This window comes from Anas platyrhynchos, chromosome Z, assembly GCF_047663525.1.
Source record: "Anas platyrhynchos isolate ZD024472 breed Pekin duck chromosome Z, IASCAAS_PekinDuck_T2T, whole genome shotgun sequence".
Classification (NCBI taxonomy): domain Eukaryota; kingdom Metazoa; phylum Chordata; class Aves; order Anseriformes; family Anatidae; genus Anas; species Anas platyrhynchos.
This window is the reverse complement of record NC_092621.1, coordinates 5,369,104-5,392,204: the sequence shown is the minus strand read 5'-3', so window position 1 is coordinate 5,392,204 and position 23,101 is coordinate 5,369,104. Positions and strand designations below refer to the sequence as shown.

At 35.5% G+C, this 23,101-nt stretch overlaps 1 protein-coding gene across 2 annotated transcripts in view; it reads left to right on the top strand.

Moving 5' to 3' along the window:
* PIK3C3 (phosphatidylinositol 3-kinase catalytic subunit type 3) overlaps nucleotides 1–21,542 on the top strand; it is a 67,106-nt gene extending 45,564 nt beyond the window's left edge. For both annotated transcript variants that reach the window (XM_038170664.2, XM_038170663.2), the window contains 4 exons: nucleotides 984–1,152; nucleotides 5,130–5,220; nucleotides 17,606–17,731; nucleotides 20,749–21,542. In XM_038170664.2, the coding sequence (XP_038026592.1) occupies nucleotides 984–1,152; nucleotides 5,130–5,220; nucleotides 17,606–17,731; nucleotides 20,749–20,763 (401 nt within the window). In that variant the 3' untranslated portion in view covers nucleotides 20,764–21,542. The remainder of the gene's footprint in view (nucleotides 1–983; nucleotides 1,153–5,129; nucleotides 5,221–17,605; nucleotides 17,732–20,748) is intronic.
* The last annotated feature ends 1,559 nt before the right edge of the window (nucleotides 21,543–23,101 follow it).

Genomic DNA, 23,101 nt, shown 5'->3' with positions numbered 1-23,101 from the left:
TTTGACGACTGTTTCTGTTTGCATGTTCATATAATACTTAATCTTTATAATATGAATATATTCTAGTGTTTTTTTTTGTTGTTGTTGTTTTTTGTTTTTGGAAATTGATGTTTCAGTTTTTTATTTAGCTCCATGTTGCATCTCACGTAAGATTTGGCACTAGTAAAAGGGAACACAGTGAACGTGTTCCAACGAAGTATGGACAATCTTGCAAATAAACAAACTCTTTATAGGATCAAAAGTTGCCTTGTGCAATTGAAATGAGATGTATGTAAGTTTTTGTCAAGTTAATGACAGGAACATTACAAACATAGTTGCTCTGAGAAGGGAAAAGTAGAGATCAAGTGGTGTAACTCATGCATTTTTGTACAAATGCAGTATGTTGAGACATTGCATTCAAAATACAATTAAAATACATGTTTCTAGAAATATTTCAGAGGTGTTAAATTTTGTGTGTACTCGGACAACTCTTAAAGGATTTTAAGATCATGATTCTTATTTTCCCTTTGGTTAATATAATGTATTACTAAAATAACTTATTGTATACTGGGGCAGCCAAATGGGATACTAGGAAAAAAAGCAATATGTGCATTGACACTTTGATTTGTTAAGAAGTTCTTAAGAAGGAGCAAAGAAGTAGTAGTATCTATAACATGACTATGCACTTAATGTCTATTTGATGTCTACTTATTTTGAACATTGGTTCAGTCTTTATGAATATATTCCATATGTTTAAAAAGTAAACAAAATCCTTACCTTATTTGTTAGTACTCTTGAGTGAATTTGAGATCAGCTTTATTTAAGTCTATAATTTCAAGTTGATATCTGAAAACATGAATTATAAGCCTCATAAAAAATAGTGAATAGTATTTCTTGAGAGCAATTTAGCATCTTCAGGAAACTGTACTTAAATATTTTTTTTTGAGTATTTTTGCCATTTGATATGTGAAATACTGAGGTAAATGTTTGCCTTTCATCTGTAGGTAAACTGTTTCACATTGACTTTGGTTACATTCTGGGTCGGGACCCTAAGCCTCTACCTCCCCCAATGAAGCTGAATAAGGAGATGGTGGAAGGTATGGGAGGCACGCAGAGTGAGCAGTACCAGGAGTTCCGTAAGCAGTGCTACACAGCTTTTCTCCATCTCCGCAGGTAACAAAACTATTTGGACAAGTTAATAGAGCCTCGGTAAAATAGAATATTGAATATATCAGGGAAGATATTCCTGTTAAAAATTCAAAACCTGTGTCTATGTTCAGAATTCAAACAAGAATTTGTACAAAACAAAGGAAGGAAACCATTACAACACTGGTATAATGTGGAGCTTGAATATAATTGCCTTTTAAGTTAAGGTCCTCAGTTTTACTTGTTTAATAACATAGCTTTTTCATAAATTCTGTGGGGGTATTAAATTGTTTTTTGGACGTGTTTTTGCCCTTAAGCAAGTTCTCTGATTACTGGTGATCAAGCAAGTATCCTTTTAACCCTAAATCATTATTAATTTGCTGCTTTACCCTCCTCCAATTTAGACGAGTGATGATCAAAATCAAATTCTTTGCCTTGAAGATGGTATATATAAGCTTAGTTGGATGCAGGTCCCACAGAACAAATACTAGCTGCTGCATGTGGTAGTCAAGTATGTTAGCAGCTTTTGTAGATAGACAGAACAATGGCAGCTAAAGCCTCTTTAGATTTCTGTTTGTGGAGGAATTGATCACACCTTCAGATTTTGAAGCAGTTTCATTTCTTTGTAGTGACCATATAATTTTCCATCAGCTTTCTGAGCTGTGTAGCTCATCTTTCTGTTTGAACATCGAATGCATGTAAGCACTCTTGGTGTGTCCTGTGACTGATTTAGTACATTTTCCCTGTAGATGAAAGAATGTCATTTTAGATCACACAATATAAACCTTCAAATATATGAAATAAAACAGAAATGTTAAAAGAATGTGAAAATACCTATATGAAAAGTACATAGCCAATGATATTAAATGATACCAGAAAAAAGTCACAGGTAGTTTCTCCCTTGTTAAAAGAAGAAAAGGAATACGGCATTGTTTTATAGACTTACTAACAGCATTTCAGTAGAATGAAAAAGCAATAGCATGTTAGTGGCAAAGATTGTTTGACTTCAGAGAAGTCTAATAGGAAGGCCAATATATATTAAGTGTTCTGAATTTTTCTCAAAACTTCACAAATCAGAAATACAGTATACTGAAAGTAATACTTCTTTGTTTTTTAAACTTAGTTTTTTTCAGTGAACAGGTCTGTTATGTCAGTGAAGGATTATCCATTGCATTAACTAGTTTATGTAATGTTTTGCTACAGAGGTGATACTCAAGTGTGGAGTGCAGCAGTCATTTTGGTATAAAACTGAACTGTAAATCAAGATAACTTCATTTTTAATTCTGGGACTATAGTTGTAATTATGTCTCCAATAAGTTGTAATTATGTCTCCAATATTTGTTCAGGTTTATAGGAAAACATTTTTAAATGGTTTTGGATCTCTCTTTAAGGCATAGGATAGCAGAGGAGGCATAGGATAATACTGGTATTACAATAACTATTACTTTAAGCAGCTAAAATTAAAAATGATCATGATTACTTGTTTATTGAGGCAGGAAAAAAAAATATGGAGGAATGTCTTAGCTCTAACGGTTCTGCACATTGATGCCAACCTGTTCACAGATACTTCTGGCTAAGTACGGTGAAATCATAACTTCTAATTGCTAAATCGAAATGCAAATTCCCTATTTGTTATCTCTATAAGTTCCTGTTTTATTCTTCATTTCCCTGGGGTATAGACAGTGTTCTGCATGTTTCAAATGCTGGATCTGCCTTTCAGGGTTCCTGGTAGAATACTGTTGCAAAGCAAAAACAAAAACAATTTTCAACTTTTATAAGTGGAAAAAGTTTGTTCATAGTTTTAGATGAAAGAAATTTTGCATATGATCATTGCTGAGGGACTTTTGTGGTTGGTGTGTTGTTTTGTTTTTTTCCCCTGGGGAGAGATGACTTTCCACTTTTTTGAACACCACTGATCAGTTGTATGTGTTTGTCAGCAGTGCTGTAATGAAGGAGCAGCCCACATGTGCTGAATGTGCTGCAGGGCAGGTTGTAGCTGTATCCTCACTTGTGGCATAGCAGCATTTTACACCTTTTTTATACATGTTGAGCTTACTTAAAAACGCTCAAGTCCTATTGTGTGTCAGCTTTCCCTCCCCTTTGAATTCCCAGTTTACAACTCTTCAGCACGATCTGTCAGAAAAGAATCTAGAACCAACACCTGAAGATATTTTTCCAACAAAATGTCTAATGTTAGGGTGAATTTGGGTTGTATGTGGACCAGCTGTGAGCATCTTGACACCCTGTGTCTCATGTGCCACTACGCACCAGTATGCATACACCCTTGCTTCTGGCTCTTGGTTCTATTTTTTTTTGGTTCTATTTTTTTTGCCTGTCCATGGCATACCATGCACCTGCATAAGACCTTATCGAGAGTTAGCATCAGTCTCTGCGCTCTTGCCATTTGTCTATCACACCCTGTTACACATCTTGTTCAGTCTCTGGTTTGTCCAGCCCTTCTCTTTCTGCCCAATTTCTCGCTACATAATTCAGGTTGCTTACATCTGAATGCTATTATTAGGAGCATGAAAAGTGAAGAAAGTAGTCTGTCCTTGGCAATTGCTATTGCTGTAAGCTACCAATGACGTAGGAATAGTTTTGAGAGTGCTTATCTGTAAGCTTTTAAGTATGTTTAAACTGAAATTTGCTAGTTTCAGGCAAGTAGAAGAAATCTTCATGAAAACCTATGGTAAGCATTTCAGGCACCTAAAGCAACTCGACTGCCAGAGTTTGTAGCCAGATTTGAAACAAAATAGTAGTGTAATTTTTATTGTACTAAAAGACATTTTCCAGATTCCAGCCTCTTGCCTTTGGGAACGTGAAGCAGAACAGCTGAAACAAATTAGACAAAAGATTTCAGTCCAAACAGTTTAAAATAGTTGTGTTCTAAAGAGTTGGATCTCACATTGAAATGTTCTAGGTAGTACTAGTTCCTGTTACTAGGTGTCAATAGTTTTTGTTAGAATTAAGCTTTCCAAGAGAGATTTTTGTTGAGCAGTATTTGTAGAGTATGGTTAAGAGTCATTTTCTGTAGTTAAAATATTTCATGGTATTATGATTGCCAATTTATATGCATTTACAAGTTTGCTAATAAATTTTACTACTAAGAATTCTTTTTCTATCATCAAAGAAGCTCCTGCTGCTCTTCAAAAAGCAGTATTTCAGATTTTGAAGCTTGTTGCTTACTTTGTCTCTAAAAGAAAACTGTCTCTCTTAAGGGAGTAAGGGAAGTTTCAGTTTATGTTGAACAGCTTGGAAATTATCCTTTCAAATAGCAACTTAGAGCTAATTTCCTGCAAGGGTAAAATTATGTTCTTTAAAAGATTTGCAACACCATATTAAAACTTAAAACTACTCTGTCTTTTCTCTTTAAATGGTTATAACTGACATCTGTACTACCAAAGTTACTGCAGCTTAACTGAGCAACTGCAGACTTAGTATCTGGTTGAACCACTCACAGTCAACCTGTTATGGCAAAAGCCCTCACAGCAACATGAAAAATCATTCTAATTGTGAAGACTTCATTTGTTTGAATGCTAATATATATAATATTGCTATATAACTGTTACACAATTAATAAAGTTAACCTTTGAATCAATATCCAAGCTTATGCTTGGTCTCCTAGGAGTGGGAGAAGGCATTAAATGTTACAGGATTTGAAACTGTTTATATTTGGTGTGTCTGTGGATAAACATTGTTCTAAAATATGTGCTATTTTTATAAGATTGTTTAAAAAACAAAAAAAGAATCCAACATAAAAAAAAAAAAAAAAAAAAACACCAAAAATGCATGGTCTGTGTTCAGTGTTGGCAGTTCAAGACAAGACTTAAACTGTCATTCATATTACTGGATATCTTAAATATGTCCAGATAAAGTGGTGTATATGCATCTCCTCTGAAACATTACCAACTCAAGTTGATCTTATTTCTTATATGAAGTTGTTCACAAAATGTTGTCTTTTGTACGTTTTACAAAGTATTTATCTAATCTGCTCTTCTACTCAGGTATTCCAACTTGATCTTGAACTTATTTTCCCTCATGGTGGATGCCAACATTCCAGATATTGCTCTTGAACCTGACAAGACTGTAAAAAAGGTAACAGGAAAGCTTTCCTTGTCTTTAATTAACCAAAAACATCATATTATGAAATTCTCAGTCACTTCTGATGACTTGTGTGTAACCAATGACCTGAGGAGGCTTGCACCGGTTCTATGAGGTCTAAGTGATTTCTAGAATCACTGAAGTTAAAGGCGGGAATATACATTTGAAGTTGCCTAGTATGTGTATTCATCCATATATGCAGAATTGATCTTTATCACCCATGGAGTCCATGCCTAGTCTGCCCTAGCACTCTGTTCCAAGTGATATTTCAACATTGTGCTAAGAACGGTGATCATACCTTAATGAAAAGCTTTTGATGGGTGAAGCAGTCAACGCTAACTGTATCATGAAAGATTGCAGGATTATAAACTAGGTGGAACACTCACATATAGTTTTATAAAACAGTAACTGAGACTTTTTACTTCTTCACTAGGAAATCTTTGTTGTGAAAACAAACTAACAGGTGTCCCCTAATTCTGATTTTGTCTCGTTGCTCCAGCCTGCATCATTCTTCTCTATTTGGTGTTTCACCTACTGTTGACGTTGAAAATACCGGATAAATGTTCCCATAAATTTCATTGCACTTAGTTTTAGGCAAATGTTGGCTTTTTTTTATAACCTGATTTCTAGTGAAGGGCTATTTCTTTTAATTCCACAAAAGACTTTGTGGAGCCTGTGAATCCAATGAAAATCAGTTCGGTTCACTTCTGATTCAAGCTCTGTACTTTCTCTAAAGATCAACCTGATCTTTAGTGTTTTCAATAAGCTATGAATGCAAAGATCCACAATTATTTAAATTAATATTTCACATTCTAATGCAATTCTCTTGAAGGTAAGTGAATTGACTCCAACGAAGCTTTTCTTTTAGCATGTAAGAATATACTTCTATGTTGAGCATTTCCTAATTTCAAATTGATATAAAAGAGCTCATATAGTCATTGTTTCATTTCTGCAAATGATGACATAGTGTGTTTTTTTTGTCTGTTTTGTTTTGTAATCAAATTCGGTCTCCTTGTTTTACATTGCCAATTAACATACGTTTTTCTTCTTAGTATCTTTACATCACATTTTATCTTGGACAATACTCCTCTGAATTATACCAGGAGCAGATTTTTTTTGTAGTAAATGATAGTAGGATGTCAAATTCTCTAAAATATTTTTAAAGGGTTCTTTTACTGTAGTAATGTCTGAGTGTTTCAGATGCTTATGAAATTCTTACTTAAAAGAAGTTTCCTCCCTTGTTTTGAAATATTAATTCATATAAAATATTAAATTAAGATAGAGAATTGAAAGCCAACAAGTCTTTTCTTCAGCTGAGAAGTATGTTACAGTTCACTGATACACAGTAGCTAAAATCAGGTTTATCTCAAGCCTGATTATAATATATCCAATCGGAGATAATACACATAGAAGAAAGAAGCAAAATCTGAAAGGAAGTTCATAGGCATATGAATTAGATCAATGTACTTACCTCTATATTTCATTACTAAGTATAAATAATAGTCCCCTTTTTGATGAAAGTAGTGTATGTTTATTTGCTGTCTGGTAGGTCACTTAGGTCAGATACAACAGAGTTGTTGTCATACTGAGCTCTGGCAATGCTGCAACTTTGAGATCTGCAGTTTTTACCCTGATGAAATTTATTCTCATCTTAGAGGCTTGAAAATGTTGAGAGCTAGACCTGAGTCAGTGAGTCAAGTATTTGTTATAAGGAATGCAGATTGCTTTCACGCTTTAAAATGTTGTTTAGTTGGGGAAGAGTGAAGATCTTCAAATTTCATGCAAAATAATTATAAATGGGTAGAGATAGTATACTGAGAGAACAGACTTCACTGTCACAATTTCTGTAAATTCATTTAGAGTGTGCTTGTTCCTTAAAAAAAAAAGAAAACAGAATAAAACAAACACAATACAGTATTATCAGAAAGATAACTAAACTGTTTGGCTTGTTCATAAATGTTTTTTTACTTCATGGTCTTCTCAATCCTTTGCCCCAAATATAGTTATTTTAATAAACTAAATTTTTGACAGGACAGCAAATGAGAGGTTCAGGTTTGGACCTTTTGGTTTAAGAATTGTAAAATAAATATACCTGTGGAATTTCTGCAAAAATGATACATTATGGTGAGATCTTGAAAGAGCAGGTGAATAGAGGACTCTCTTATAAAGCAGATGTTGTTATTATGATCTACTGGATGAAAACAACTATGTTCAAAGCAACTATGAAAATATTTTGGTTTTGGTTTATCTATTTCTTTTTTTACTTTAAAGAAAAACATCAGGTAAACAGCTATAAAATGGCTAAGCAGCAGAATCATCTCAATTCTTTGTAGAAGAGTGAAGAGGTCACTTTTTAGATAGTGATAGAAATTTTGTTTTTAATGTTTAATGTCCATTAGCCTGTCTCAAATCAGTTCTGAGCTTTGTTAGTACCAATAAGAAAAGAGAAACAAGGTGTCTTGTACCTCTTGGGCTGAGTGGCAAGTTTGTTCAGTCATTTAACAAGATAATACTGTACCTTGTTGTAGGAAAATTGAATAAATGCCTTCAGCATCTCAATTGATTTTTTTGTTTGCCTTTTTTTAAAGCTTTAAACAAAAAATCCATATATATTTCAACAGACTCAAATTAGCTAAAGATCCATTTTGGACTGACCCGTAAAATTAAATTACCTTTATGTGAGTCAAGTCAATAGCCATTTCAACGATAATATCACTTTCATGGGAAGCAAAGGTGGAGATGTACAAACATTTCTGTATCTAAGAAGGTATCCTTCTTATAATAGTTATGGTGGATTTTTTTTTTCTTTAGTTTTCCTTACTGGTGCTGTAGTATCACTCACTCTCTGTTTTGTAGAGCCTTCATTTTTTTTTTTTTTTTTTTTTTTAGAAGGCCAGTGATCTAGTTAGGCTCTGATCTCACAGGCAGCTGAAGTCAGGTCACTGAGGAAACAGGTTGGGTTATCTTTATTTCAAATCTCTCAGATATCAGAATATTACTTAGGATGAAACTGTGAGAAAATGTATATAGTACAAAACTTAATTTTCCTTTTTAAAGAAAGGAAAGTTATTGAAGGTGGAACATTATATTTCAATATATTTTGGTGTTCAAACTGTTCAGCATTCCTTGACATTGGAATTTTTTAGTAGGTGCAGCAATCCTATTAGGAGCAGGTATAAAGTATTCTAACTATACTTCCATAGGTATCTCTTAACAGGATCAAGAAAAAAGGCACCTTGTAACATACTTAAATGAGTGTATTCTGAGCAAATTCATTTACTGAGCTGTTCTTGCCTCACAGGTTTCTGTTCTCATTGAAACGGGTATGCTAGAGCACAGTACACGGAGTTGAGGTAGTAAGGGGGATTTTTCTGCAATGACTACTCTTCTGATTTCTCAAAGGGAAAGCATTATGCTTAGGCAGTACATTGGGCTGTGTTCTGAGCAGCTTTGCAAAGAGATGTAATGTGTCATTCTTGCTTCTGAGCAAGAATGCTGCAAGAAATATCTGTCTGCTGATGGACAATATATAAAAATACTCTGGTGAGTAAAACATCAGAAATATTTGGTGTTCTTCTTTTCGAAACTTACAGAAAACAGTATGCCTAATTCTTTGAGTATGAATGAGTGCTTAATTTTTACTTTAATTCAAGTAGAGGAAAGAACACTGCAGCCATTTTGTATGGCTTCATTTCTTGTACTTTCTTTTGTTACCTGTGGTATGTGTATGTATAACAAGACACTAACTAATGAGTTTGAAAAGGTAATTGGAAGTCTGCCATCTTTTGCCGTAAGTTCAGACAAATCAGAAAACAAACCAAGATAATGGAAAAATTATGATGTAGAGTATGCCCTCTTTACTGAGGCTGTGGATGATACAAATTGTTGTTTTTAACAGTTTGATTCTGCTATGGTGATAGAATCTTTTTAGAGAAATCTGAATGAGAAGGCACACCTAAGGAAAATGTTACTAACCTGAGGAAGAAAAAGGAAGGCAGGATCTTTAGTTGTAAGCTGTTTTTGCTGAAGAAACATCTACTTTCCAGTAACACGTTATAGCCCAAGGAGCTAACTGGAAGATCTTAAGCTGATTATAAAATTACATTCTATCAAAAAGCATGTTGTCTGGGTGTCATTTCTGTCCAATGCTTGTGAAATGTCTTTGGGAGAAATATGTATCGAGTCAAGGCAAAATTGAAATAGCAGCTTGTCATGTACAACTTTCTGTAAAATAAGTATAGATTACACCTGTTTGACATGGTTTATGGCACAGGATGGAGTAAGCAGAGTTGGGCTCTCTGTTTATATCATCTTTGAAGGTACTTTCACATTCTTCTTGTTCAAAAGTGAGCAAGCTCTACACAAACTGATTTTGCTTATCAGGGGGAGAAGACTGGGTATTTTCTTCTCGTTAATGTTAAATGTACCAGAAACTTCTGATGCTTACAGCTGGAGTTGTGGATTTGGAACACACGACAATTTGACAGTACCTTCTTACTTGCTTTGTATAAAATCTGTGTTTGGAAATTAAACCAATGCTGACCTTAATGATGCTTTCTTACACCTAAAACTGAACTGAAAATGAATGTCAGTATTGGCTGGGCTGGAGGGAAGAGGAAAGCTCTTGGTTTCAAGTTTCACCATTATTCTTTGATGTATAGAAAATATTTTCTAACCAGCTCTCCACTTCTAGTGTGTATCACTAGGTAGATCATCTAGTACCTTTAAATTGAAAGAAAGTTTTGGTTTAATGATTTAATTCCCTCAATCCAATTTCAATCAGTATTTTTCCCAGTAAAAGAATGGTGAAGAGGGGGGGGGAAAGGGGTTGCAAATCAAAGCAGAAAAGTGGTTGTCAACTATAAAGGTTATCTCCACCCCATAAAACCATAGAAATCCTCTTCAGATTCTTGATGTTTTGTTTAACATGAAAACATTTGTCAATTTTTGACCAAGAAAAAGGATCAGCAAAGCTTGAAATTAGTTGTCTTTTTTTTTAACCTTTCATGTCCTTTTGTCCTCTCCATACTATTCATAAAGAAACCTGGTGGACTAGTGTGCTTCACCTCATGGGTCAGGATACCATCTCCTACCGCTTCCCTTTGATTTAGGCTTCTCTGAGAACCCCCTTTGGCTCAAAAATGTTACAAAATGAACTTAAATTGGAAAATAGTGGAAAGTTCTCCCCTGTTTGCCTCTTGCTTTCTCTGACCTCTGAGGTAATTGCCTTTAACTTTTCCACTCGTTGCTTATTCTTTTCCAGATCTCAATTTTCAGGAAAAGGACTGGGCTGAAATCTGTTTACATTGACTTGTCAGTGCATAACTGAGGATAAAATGCAAATCCCCTCCGCGCCTTTTTTCTGCCACTGTTACTTGCCTTTGTATTTCTCATGCAGCTGTAATGCTAATTGACAATTGTTACTTTTTTGAAATAATGCTATAATTTTAAACAGTGGTAACTAGAATCTTCATTCAATTACGCAGGCAGTTTTGTGTAAGGAGGAGTTATACCATCACTCTTCCAATGTAACAAATGCATTCAGCGTTGTCGTCTCTCAACAACAAAAAAAATCTGATTTTTCTGCAGGAAAGCCAGATGGCTTGTGTCTGTCCTTCATAGCAAGTTTGACCTTTAAATTAGAAAACATCAGGGACCAGTGATTCATTGGCACACAAAGAACTCGGCAGGCATTAAAGGACAGTGTTATAATTGACTGAACTGTGTTTCAGATGCCCATTGATTAAAGAAGGTGCTGCAAAGATGCTGCAAGTGTGTCATTTATAGGTGAGCTTAAAGGGATTGTAGATGGAAGGTAACTTTTTTATGAAAGCCCTGTTCAAATTTGATAGCACCTTTGGATTTACACAGGAAAAGGTTAAATTCTGATGATTCAGTGGAGCGGGGAATTTTCTTACAGAATGGACCACTTAGAACACTTTGTGTTTCCAAATCTATGTAACCTTTAACTAGGTCTCACTACACCTGATGAGAAACAAGTGGTAGAAATGTCTGGAAACTGGGAAGAAGAGAAAGCAGGCATCCTTTAATTCTTTCGCATTAAACACATCAAAGTGCAGTAATTCTTGTTTACAGGCAGAAAAGCTGAAACAGAGAAACAATGTGACTTAAGGTGCAGAGAAAGTTTGAGCCAGTTTGTTTCTAATGCTGAGTTAATTTATGAGGTTGTACTAATACTCCCTCTCTTCTTTCTCCCTCCTCCCCAGAAGTCAGTCACTGGATAATTGAGAGTTAAGTTCACAAGTCAGTGAAGAGGAAAAGGATTCTCACTTGTTTTCTGATCTGCATTTTTAGACAGCAGTAGATATCTGTCCCTGTTTACCTAACTGAAAATAACAATGTTTTTTGAAAGGTGGAGCTAGGAAACATTTCTGAGGTTTATTAATGTCAAGAGATTTAGTATTATTTCTCTGTAGGAGAAATAAACTCAGTTTTGCTTGGTCAGTCTGTCTGTTTCTGTATTTATATTTACTTCCTCCTCAGAGGAGGTTTATTCTTTGTAATAGTGTCACATTGACATTGAGCTCATTTTGCCTAGGCAGACGTTCATCTTTCTGTCCATTTGGGTAATGATGCTGCAGCTGCACACCCAGCTTTTCTCTTTCTAGGCTGTTGATTCTGCATGTATACTCATTCTGAAATCCAGAAAGGATGGAATAAACTTCACAGAGTGAAGTGAGAGCAAGAACACCCCAGGTTCCTGATGCTTTATATCATGCTGTTCATTTGGTCATAATTATTTGGCCAATATGATGAAATTCTGAACAGGAACAGTATGACCTTTGCATATTGCGTCAGCTAAAACCCATATTTTTCTGGAAGCTCAATTTACAGATCCTCACTAATGGGTTTATTAGCTTCCGTTTTTTGTTCTGTTTAAAAGAAACAAAACAGAAGTCTGCACAGGCTTGTTTAGAAAGTGCAGTTTGTTCAAATCAAAGCCTGGAAAACAAAAGCTGTTGTCAGAATAGTCCTTCAAATAAAATTGTACATGCAAATAGAGCACCTGAAGAGTTTGTACAGTGACTTGTTTGGACTGTGTTGTAATCAAGCAGCAAGGAAAGCAGGAAAGACCTTTGCTGAAATAGGTGAAACATGGTAAGGGTTAAGCCAAGAATTAATGCTAATTTCTGCTACATGTACACTGAATGCTAACTGTTGGAATAATCTTACGGGAAAACAGTAAAAATCATGAAAACCTCACTAAACATTACTTGTTTGGCTATCAGCTATTTTATTTGAGCTTTAATAGTAGTTGATGCATATTAAGACCCAATCAAAAAGAACACTGAAGCTTCTATTTGATTTGAGTAGCTGACTTTGCAAAGAGCAATCCCATATTAAAGTGATAAAACTACACAATAACTAGCTACTTAGCTAGTTGTTGCAGTAAACAGCAGCAGTGCTGCTTAATGGCACTGGAAGAGTAAGAGTAGAGCAGCCAGCAGTCTTGGAATGGCTGACTTGAAATTAGTCTGAGAAAAATAGGGTGGAGAAAGGGCTTTCATATGTCCATGTGATATTAACTCAAAATATTTTGCTACTTTCCTCAGTAATTATGTCAATCATAGCTGCAAATGTTTGTAAAACATAGATTGGTTAACTACACCAGCAGTATTTCTGAACTGAGTTTGAGTATGGTATCTAAATCTCAAGCCTGTCACACATCCAAAAATGCAAAATAGCAAAAGGGAGAAGGACAAACCTGGAGATTTATTTGCTGGAAGAAAACAGAGGCCTGTCCATTATCTTAAACACTTCTACGACTCTTAGGTGGTTAGGCTTTTGAGTATAGTCTCCTCTATGCTGTCATCTGGATTTTTATTATGTACATAGATCTGTGGACATGATGTGGAGTTTTCTCTGAAATTAGCTTCATATAACACATCATTACTGTTTTGAAAATGAGTCTTTTTAGTTTTCTGTGAAGACACATCAAACAAAAATGAAGTATGAATTTACCATCAGATAACTGTCTGTTATTCTGGTTGATATTATCTTCTTTCCATATCAGTTACCTTTGCAATTTCCCTTTTAGTGAGTTGTCACATGAAATGTAAGTATACCTAACGTTTAATTTTCTTTGAAATTTCATATATTTGAAATGGGTGTTGGGGTGTGCAGGATTATGTGGTGGGAATTACCAGTATTTTGCATGAAATAGTTTAATTCCTGCTGTAGTCTGATCTCTCACGATGTTCTACTTCCCAGTAACAATGCTTGTGCTATGGTACTACTTTCAATTATTCCAGAAGGTAGCTGGTGGGATTCTAGTTTGGTTGCTTTGATCAGGCTGCATCATTATAAGATCCTGGGTTTTCTGCTATGCATGGATAAAGTGACTACTTGATTTTCTTTTTTGGGGAGAGTGGGGCAGCATTAATTCTAATTTTAATTCCATTTCTAATGAAATTAAGAATGCTTTCTAATGAAGCACAGGTATTTCTGCAGCAAAAGGGTACTCAGAACTGGTGACTGTTTGGTTACCACCCCACGTGCACTAAATGTTAACACCTTTCCATTTGTTTAAACTGTTCTAGAAAGCATAATAATATAAAAGCATAATAATATAGCTGCAAATTGTGACCAGATTAAAATATGTAAATGCAGTTTTAGACAATAATAAAAGTGGTGTGTGAGTTTATCTTTACACAGAAAAGGAAGACCTTTCATGTAATGCTTTAATCTGAAGTCTCTGCAGATACTGAAAAATTCTTTGCAGAGAGTGGCAGTTACAGGCTGTGTGAAGACCCTTGATATTTCAGTATCAGTTACCAAACCCTACCAACCAAACATCCTATTTCTGTTACTATATTGTTTGCTACCTGTGCTTGACCTCTAATTTGGGGAAGGTGCAGGGGCTGCTAAGTGTCCAGTTCCTCCTCTTGTACTGCTTTTCACTTGAGTTTGCTTCACCAGCAAACTTATCATAGGTGAGAAGCCTGTGATTTTTCATGGGATGATCATGGTGCAAAGTAGTATTTATTCTTGGTTACATTGTAGAACTTTTTCCTTTTTTTTTTTTTGCTTGTTACTTTGCAAAGTTTCCCTCTTCTTCCATGTGACTGCAGCAAGTGATTGTCGATTTAACTGAACAACAGTAAAATTCCTAGTCACGTAAATTCATATACTATGCGTTTCTTTTATTTTACCCTGTATTTAGTACTGAATTATCCGCTGTGCAGGTGGATAGATAGTGGGCAATTTGAAACCTTTAGGCTGAATGTCAGTATTTACATGGGTTCTGTCATTCTTTATACAGCCTTTTCACCCTTAAATGTTCAAGGTTACTGTTGAGACGTGTTTAAAAGAATGTGTTTAAAGTTATTGTGTGCATACAGTATGGGGTTTAAAACTTTCCTTTCTGGAAACAAAAGCTTAGCTAGATTCATCAAGTATATTTCTTTCCTCTTTTTGACTAATGCTAATAGCAAGTTAACAAGACTTATTTAATTCAAATGCCAAAACAAGAACTCCAGGTAAATAATTCAGGTGGGATGTTTTTGATGCATTCCTAGTGACCGTTTTTTTTAAACGTGTAGAATGATAAATTTTGTTCTTAAATGTGTAGTATGAGATAATTGTATAACTCATCATAACTTGACCCCCAAATTCCCTTCTACCACCATGCAGAAATCTCTTGCTAATTTCACCTCCTCTGTGAGAAGCCACTGTCTTTCACAATATATGGTTTAGTTTGGAGCTGAGAGATTTCAGATAACAATTACTATTGGTTTTGTTACAAGAACCATAAGTCAGTATATATTAATCTTGTTGCTGCTGTTACAGCTCAAGAGGTAATTTGTCATCTTGCCATGTTTCTTCTCAGCTAGGTTGCAGCAGTCATTTTTAATTGCAGTGCTGAAAAACTTCCAGGCAAAGATCTAGTGCTCAGCAGCATTTGATCCTGCTGTTAATTGCAATCTGATTTTAGGGTCTAGCTGTGGCTAAATTTTTTTCCACGTATATATGTATGCCAGTCTGTTCTTGGGGAAGGTGGGAAGTAGTTTAATCCTAAATCCCATAGAGTAAAACAGCGTTTTAACATCAGTAACTGCAGTTCTGTGAACGGATTAGGAAACAGTTGAAGTGCTCCATTACTAGAGTTTTAAGAGTGTTAGTGGTTTTTTTGTTTTTTAAACTGCAGTTAGAAATTTTGTTAAAATCTCATTGCATCACTTTTTCTATAAGCATTTAAAAAGGTGTGACAGAAATCTGTGGACTCATTTGGGGAGGTATTTGAGCTTGTGTATAATTGCAGGCATGTGAGTAGTCCAAGTTCAGTTGGATTCTTCTGCATGTTTTATTGACTGTCAAACTTCTAACATATGTGGGCGATAACAAACCTTTTATTATGTTTGTTATGAAAATGAAAGTTGTATAAAATTAGCCTGAAATACCCTTTTAATTTCCTCGCTGTGATCTGCTTCCTTGGGAGTTTGAACATTTTTCAGCTTAATCTAGGCTTTCATACTGATGAAACTTTGAAGTTGCAGAAAAACTCAATTTGTAGCAGTGTGTTTGAAGTAAGTTTAGAGTTACAACTGTATTTTGAGTGAAGTGGTGTTGTCTTTCTGTACCTGGCAGGCTAACTTAGGCTTTTATGGTGGCACTGAAGGGCACTCCCCTGCAATACCTCGCCTTTGGAAACGATGCAGAGTAATAATTAACTGATATCTCAGAATTTTTCTTATCATAAAGGGGGCGGTTGTGTATGTGGTATCCTTGATGTTGAAAAAGAATGCAAAAGGAGAAGAGAAGGTGGTATTATCTCTCTAATGTCTTTATTAAGAACATTGCTGAAATAATTTGGTATTTTTTTTTTCAATGTGTAAAGGTAAATGAATGGAAAATATTCAGGAGAGATGTTATTCTGTCTCATAATCTGTTTCTTCAGTCTTAGCCAGGATAAGGTTAAGAAGCAACTTAAATCATTTGATATTTGCCTACATGAAATATATTTGTGATAGACAGCTCTTTAATGTAAAAAAAAAATTAATGAGCTCAACTGTTTGAGATGGAAATTGGACAAGTTCAGATAGGAAATAAGCCACAATTTTTAAACAAGGCAATTAATCATTGAAACAACCTACCTAGGATGTGATTCATTCCCTCTCACTGTAGAGTCTCTGTAAAAGAGATTGTCACAAATAAACTGGGAATTATCAAACAATTTTTGCATCAAGTCTATACTATTTTACCTAGCTCATTATGCAAGAGACTGAGTAGATGGATACGACAGTCTCTAGAAGAGCTCACATCCCTTGAAATTTACCATTATGAACATAAAGGAAGTGATTAGATGGCTGCAACTGTTTTCTGCAAGTGTTGGAAATTTGCTGAGGGATTTTTATATTGTGACCAGTGCTACTTTGCAAAAACAATGCTGGGATCTTAGCATCCTTAATTTTATTTAGGGAAATCAGGACTTGCTAGGAGTTCTTAAACAGCACAAATGGTTTTCCAAATTGACCTCTCATAGGTAGCATTGTTACACAAGAGATTTGTTTTTCCTGGAAAAAATCTGAACACTCACCATTCCTGTTTGCAAGTCTTGCTTTACAGACATCACCTCATAAAATTTAGAAAATCATGATGTCTTGATATTTTTTTGCATTTTACAGAATCTGTGCATCAAATTACTTGAACTCACCCAAAATGCTTATGCATCTACCTTTTATGTGTTCTGAGCAAAAAGGCATGTCTGCAAAACTAACTTAGCTCCCAAAAAGCAAAATGTTATTTCTTTTTCTGAAACTGCTGAAGCTCTTGCCAGTTCTATGTATGGAAGTTCTGAATTTTAAAAGAAATGTTTGTAGTAATGGTTCTTATGAGATGTTGCCATCTGGAGCAGTCCTGAACAATTGCCATGGAATTAGCTGGAATTCACTAAAAGGCATCCACTGTACCTTTGTAAATATTCATGGGTCAGGGCATTACCAAGGCTGTAAAAGAGGAATATAGATCTTGGTATTCTATTCTTAATTACACTGCTTTAATTCTTAGGGAAATTGCAAGTACCAAGCAAGATGTGTTATTGGTACAATAATGGTAATAGTTAATATATGTTGTCAAATAAAAAAAAAAACAGTGTAGGGGGGTAGCAGTGTCTCCAACTGACTGTTCATGGAGGGGGGTTGGGAGGGGTTTCTCAGTTATTTAAACACTCATTTTTATGAAAAAGTTAATCAGATATTTTAAATGAAAATTGTTAACATCCAGTAATCTGCTGTAAAATACGTATGAAGTAAAATACGGATTCTTTACTAAACTTTGACAGCTTAAATCATGTCTGTTACTGGGTAAGTCTGATTGAAATCACATTTGTCGTCTTTTCTGTCTCCCCAACTCATTCCAGGTGCAGGACAAGTTCCGTTTGGACCTGTCTGATGAAGAAGCTGTCCATTATATGCAGAGTCTAATTGATGAAAGTGTCCATGCCCTTTTTGCAGCTGTGGTGGAACAGATACATAAGTTTGCACAGGTGAGAAAGATTCTCAATTGGTAGTCTTACTGAAAACTGAGTAAGGTGAGAGGTTCAGAGTGGTAAGTTCAAGACATGAGCTCATTGTTAATGATGTCGTAGTTCATACAAGTTAAGTGTTCTTGCTGCCAGGACTGGAGAGCAAGCTTGCAGTGGTACTAGGAAATTCTTATAAACTTCTTGGCAAACATGCCAGCTGGAATGTAACTCGTCATCTTACCAGGGGTAAGAACTACAAATTGGAAGGATGGGGTTCCATGAGAGGACGAAAAAATTCTTACATTGAAAGTTGTTATTCAGATTTCATTTTTTAATTTATAATGCTTCTTCCTTAAAGCTCTCTGGCTAGTTTGTATTTATCAGGCGTTTAAGGCAGTATGCTATTTGCTGTAAGTATTAGGCTCCTGACAAGAAATAGAATTGAAAAATTTCATTCAAAACTGATCAAAATCTGATAAAAACACTTCTCAGTTTCTATGGCTATCTGTTTTGTTGAAGGTTTTCCAACTAATCTATTCTTTCCTGCAAGTCAAATTTTTATTTTTAAGAACTTTACTACAGCGCAGGTTAAAAAGTAAAAACATCTTTTCTGTCTGCATATGTGTTTAACAAGGGTGATCTTTTGCACAGTGTGGGAGAAAAAAGAGTAATTACACAGAAGTATTGTGAAAATTGTTATTCCTTATTGATTACTTCGGTCATAGGATGTAGGATGGTAATTTCATAAGACAAAGTGAAAAAGTCTAGCATCTACCTCAGGTTTTTCAAAATAAACAAGACCATTACAAAGATGTAATCTTTTTAAAAGATTAAAATTAAGTGACTCCAGTATGTGCCTAGACCTTGCTTTTAATCACATACCGACAGTTTATTTAAGACATCTTTTTACTTCATTGGTTTTAGGTGACTGGCAGTCTGTCCCAGATAATTGTTAATGTATTTCTGAAGCTGTATTAGTAAGTCAAAGTTTATGGATTTGATTTAGGTGACCTTTCCTTTCTCCATTCAGAAGTATACTTGTTTGACCTTTCCTCAACACTTAAGATTGCTTTTAAAATTGCAAGACAGATTTGTTCAGGATATGTAAAATAACTAAGAATTTGAACCCAAGAATTTTAGATCCAAGGAAGCGTAGTTTAAGTAACAAGCTGTTTTTCATGAGGTTGTGAACTCTCTCTATGTGCTGCTGAAGAGCTGACACTTCTGTCTTTTAAAGTGTCCTTTTTCTCTCCTGGGATCACAAGAAATTGCACATTAAAATGTGAACAACAATGTGTTATTTTAAATACTTAAGGCATTTTTAACCTCTTGCGATGTAGGATTCTTGTTTCAGAGTTCTGATTACTGCCTTCATTCATGTTCTGTAAACAGCTACAGTTGCAAGCTTCCCCCTGCAAGAACATTGGGTGGTATCAGCATGAGGAGGACATGAAATTAAGTCATAAATGAATTGGCAGTTAACATGTATTAAGATTCTGAAATGTGTTCGTGTATTAAAAAAAAAAAAAAATCACCAAAAATCCATCAAAGTTAAATGTTATAAGTCTATTATCTTTATACTACAAGTGAGGTAGGACACTTTGTAGTGATATTTAGTACTTCATTAGTCAAAATCATTGCTTTTTTTCTGAGACTGTCTTTGTTAGAGGAATTTGCTGCTGAAGTCTTCACAGTCCTTAAATCGTTGAACAAATGAACAATTAATGCATAATTGAATTTGCAGTAAAGCGGTCATCTTACACAATGGCCAATTGGAGCTTTCAATTTGTTCCTGTATAATGCTGCATTGAATTACCTTGCCCTAAATAGTAATAAAAACTGTCTCAAAAAAAAACAACCAAACAACAACAACAACAAAAAACTATGCGGGTATAATAACACCTGCTTAAATAGCAGATTTGGACCTAAAGCCACACAATTTTTCATTTGAAATGCTCTTAAGCATGTTTTTCTTTAAATTTATCAATAGATATTTATTATCCTGCTGCCTCCAGAATAGGTCTACAGGGAATCTGTGATATCTACTGCAGTAGTTAAGAGCTTTTTAATAAGGTTGGTTATTGTAGTGACCATTGTGTGAGCGTTCTGCGTCACTCCCTATGAAAGCTCTTCAGTAAAGCACTCTTAGATATTTTGGCATCATCTTGGTCCTGTTCTTTTGTAACAATATTATAAATTGGGTTCATATCAAAGCTCTGCTATGAAACCTTAGTTTCTAATGTATCTGTAATTTATTGTCATACTAGATATTTTACAGGCCCTTTTATGTGCTGTGTATTTGTTTCCTTCTTAATGGTTATCAACAAACTTGTCTCAAAAGTAAATAAACTTAACATTTAGAACAAGTTAATGGTGTGGTATAATACTGCTCAACTGCTCAAGATGAGAAAAAGCTCATAGTAATTTCACTTGATACTAATGAAGACTGGCTAGCCACTTCTCCCAGGAGAGTCACTTTCATTCTAGCATTATTTATTTCTGCCAAGAAGGGAAACAGTCTCAATTTGAAGTGACTAACTTCACATTTTTTCCTTGTAAATTTACAGCTTAAGTCATTTGCATTGTTAATTGGTGATTTTTGAAGAGTGAAAACTTGAGAGATGAGGGGTGTCCCACCTAAAATTTAGTATTGCAATTGAGGTTGTACTAATAGGCAGTTGCTCTTTAAGGAGCAAACTCAATTTAAAGTGTAAACGTAAAGAGGTTTTATGATATTCAGAAGCTGTGGTCCAAGTGCTGCTGTGGTTCCTTTCACTCATAGCAAGGCTTCTGTTTTTCTCCTTTTGGAGAAGCCTGTCTTGCATGCTGAAAATAAAACAAGTGGAAAATCTACCACCAGGACTATGCATATTGGATGAAGCTGTTTGTCCAGTGTCAGACAGTGTTGGTTTCCAAATGGTCTGGTCTCCTGAAGGATTGTGTTCAATGGTTTTTAAACCCAGTTCAATTTACACATAACTTTTGGTCCCTGAGAATAAGCCAGATTAAATTCTGGTCTGTTTTTTCTTCCCTTGTAGTATTGGAGAAAATAAGCCCTTCACCTTCCTGTGATGGAAACAAGCCTCAGCAAATGCTCAAGAAAGAGACTTCCTCAAGCCCTTATGGACTTCACTAAACAGTTTTGGAAGGCAAAAGCTGCAGATTTGGTAGCATGGAGAACTGAGAACTCGGGAGGCAAAGAAGCTTTTTGAGTCTCATTTCTTTAAAGGTTTAAAAATACCTGTTTTTTTTTAATAATAAAAAAAAAGGAGAATGTTTATAGCGTCCTTCAGGCTCACATACAATGGCATTTCTTTCTAAGGAAAATGTCAGCCTCAAAGGTTGAAGTGAGTATCTTCCCAAGCCAAAGATAACTGGAAGAGGCTGGATTTGATGGTAGATTCTTGTACCTGTTAAAATATTTTCTTATTTAAAAATGGAAATCATTGCTACACTGAATATGTGTATGTACAAAGCACAGCAGTGAGTCTACAGTTCTTCAGTACAGAAAAACATGAAACCATGTTAATCTCCTCTTCTCCCCTCCTACTAACTCTAATCCTTGAGTAAGTTTTAAACATGATTCGTGTGTTCCTTTATTTCCCACCTTGGGCAATGTTATCAATTAGAAAGGATGATCATTTCTTCCCTGCTTACAAAAATGTTTTTAAGTGCTGATAAGTTAGTCATCTGTAGGCAGTCAATTAAATCATCACTAACAGGCTCAGCAACAAGAATGCACGGTGAGGCGTTCAGTATTTCACACTTTAAATCTGAATGTTTTCTGTACAGCAATTATATATTCATGACTAATAAACTCTTTGTTGTTGCAGTCTTGAGGTATTCTGTTTTGTCTTTTTCATCTTACCTGCTGAGACGTGGCATGCTAAAGGATTATGTTCATAACTTGGCTTTCTGCAAGGATTTTCATTACTGTGTTTGTTTGATTCAGGAATAAGGCCACTAATAAAATGACTTCTATGCCACATGTTGAGTGCATAATGAATCTGTTTTGAATAATCAACAGTGTAATTAGCTTTTCATGAATGTGTGGATCTTTTCAAAGAGTGCACTTACAGTCCTTTTTTTGTTTGTCAGAAGGAGAGCCCTCCCAATTATGAACATAAGAAGGACTGATTTGAGTCTGAATCTGGTATTTGTGAATCAAGTCTTGCACTTTACTGCTTCTGCAAACATGAGAAGTGCTTTGATGGAGGAAAATCCAGTAATGGCTGTAATAGGCCCTTAGTTATTTCAGCATATTACCCAAATTAGCTAGTTAAACACAACATTGTTTCAGCTCCTCTTCTCCACATAAGGTGCTACTTAGTAGGATCTATATTACCCTTGTTAGTTAATGTCTGTGTTAGCTGGCAAAACTGCTGCAGAGGGGGCACAGCAGTACTTCCAATCTTCAGCTGACTCCTCTTTGGAAGAGCACTAATTATCATTGTGGGGTATTTTTGTTTTTCAGTCTTGCTTTATCTGTCAGAAATATGGATTTCTCTACTGCTTGTATTTCCCATTGTTTCATCCTACATGCAGAACTTTTTGATACCTTCCTAAGGTATTTCTGAGAGCTTGGGATTTCCAGCTACTTTTAGGGAATATTGCACAAAAAAAAAAAAAAAAAAAAAAAAAACTTTAAAAAATTTGTTTTGAAGGGGCATCCTATGTGCTCACACAACTTGTTGATTTCTGTGATATAGCCACACTTCATTCATCTCACCTCTTCACTTTGATCCCCAGTCCTTTGCACTTAATATATTGAAATTTTCCTCCAGTTCTTTTGAAGAAAACTTCAGAAGGAGATGTTTAGCAGTTGAGAGAACTTGCTCTACAGTATTCACATGCACTGCAGCAATCATCAACCCCAAAATTGGGGACAGTATCCCATTTCTGTTATAGGAGACTTTCACAGAATCACAGAATTGTCTAGGTTAGAAGAGACCTCAGGATCATAGAGTCCAACCTCTGACCTAACACTAACAAGTCCTCCACTAAACCATATTGCTAAGCTCTCTACATCTAAACATCTTTTAAAGACTTCCAGGGCTGGTGACTCCACCACTTCCCTGGGCAGCCCGTTGCAATGCCTAACAACCCTCTCAGTAAACAAGTTCTTCCTAACATCCAACCTAAAACACCCCTGGTGCAACTTAAGCCTGTTCCCCCTTGTCCTGTCGCGAGGCACGTGGGAGAATAGACCAACCCCCACCTCGCTACAGCCACCTTTAAAGTACTAATAAAAGAACGATAAGGTTGCCCCTGAGCCTCCTCTTCTCTAGGCTGAACAATCCCAGCTCCCTCAGCTGCTCCTAAGACTTATTCTCCAGACCCCTCACCAGCTTCACTTCCCGTCTCTGGACTCGCTCAGGCACCTCTGTGTCC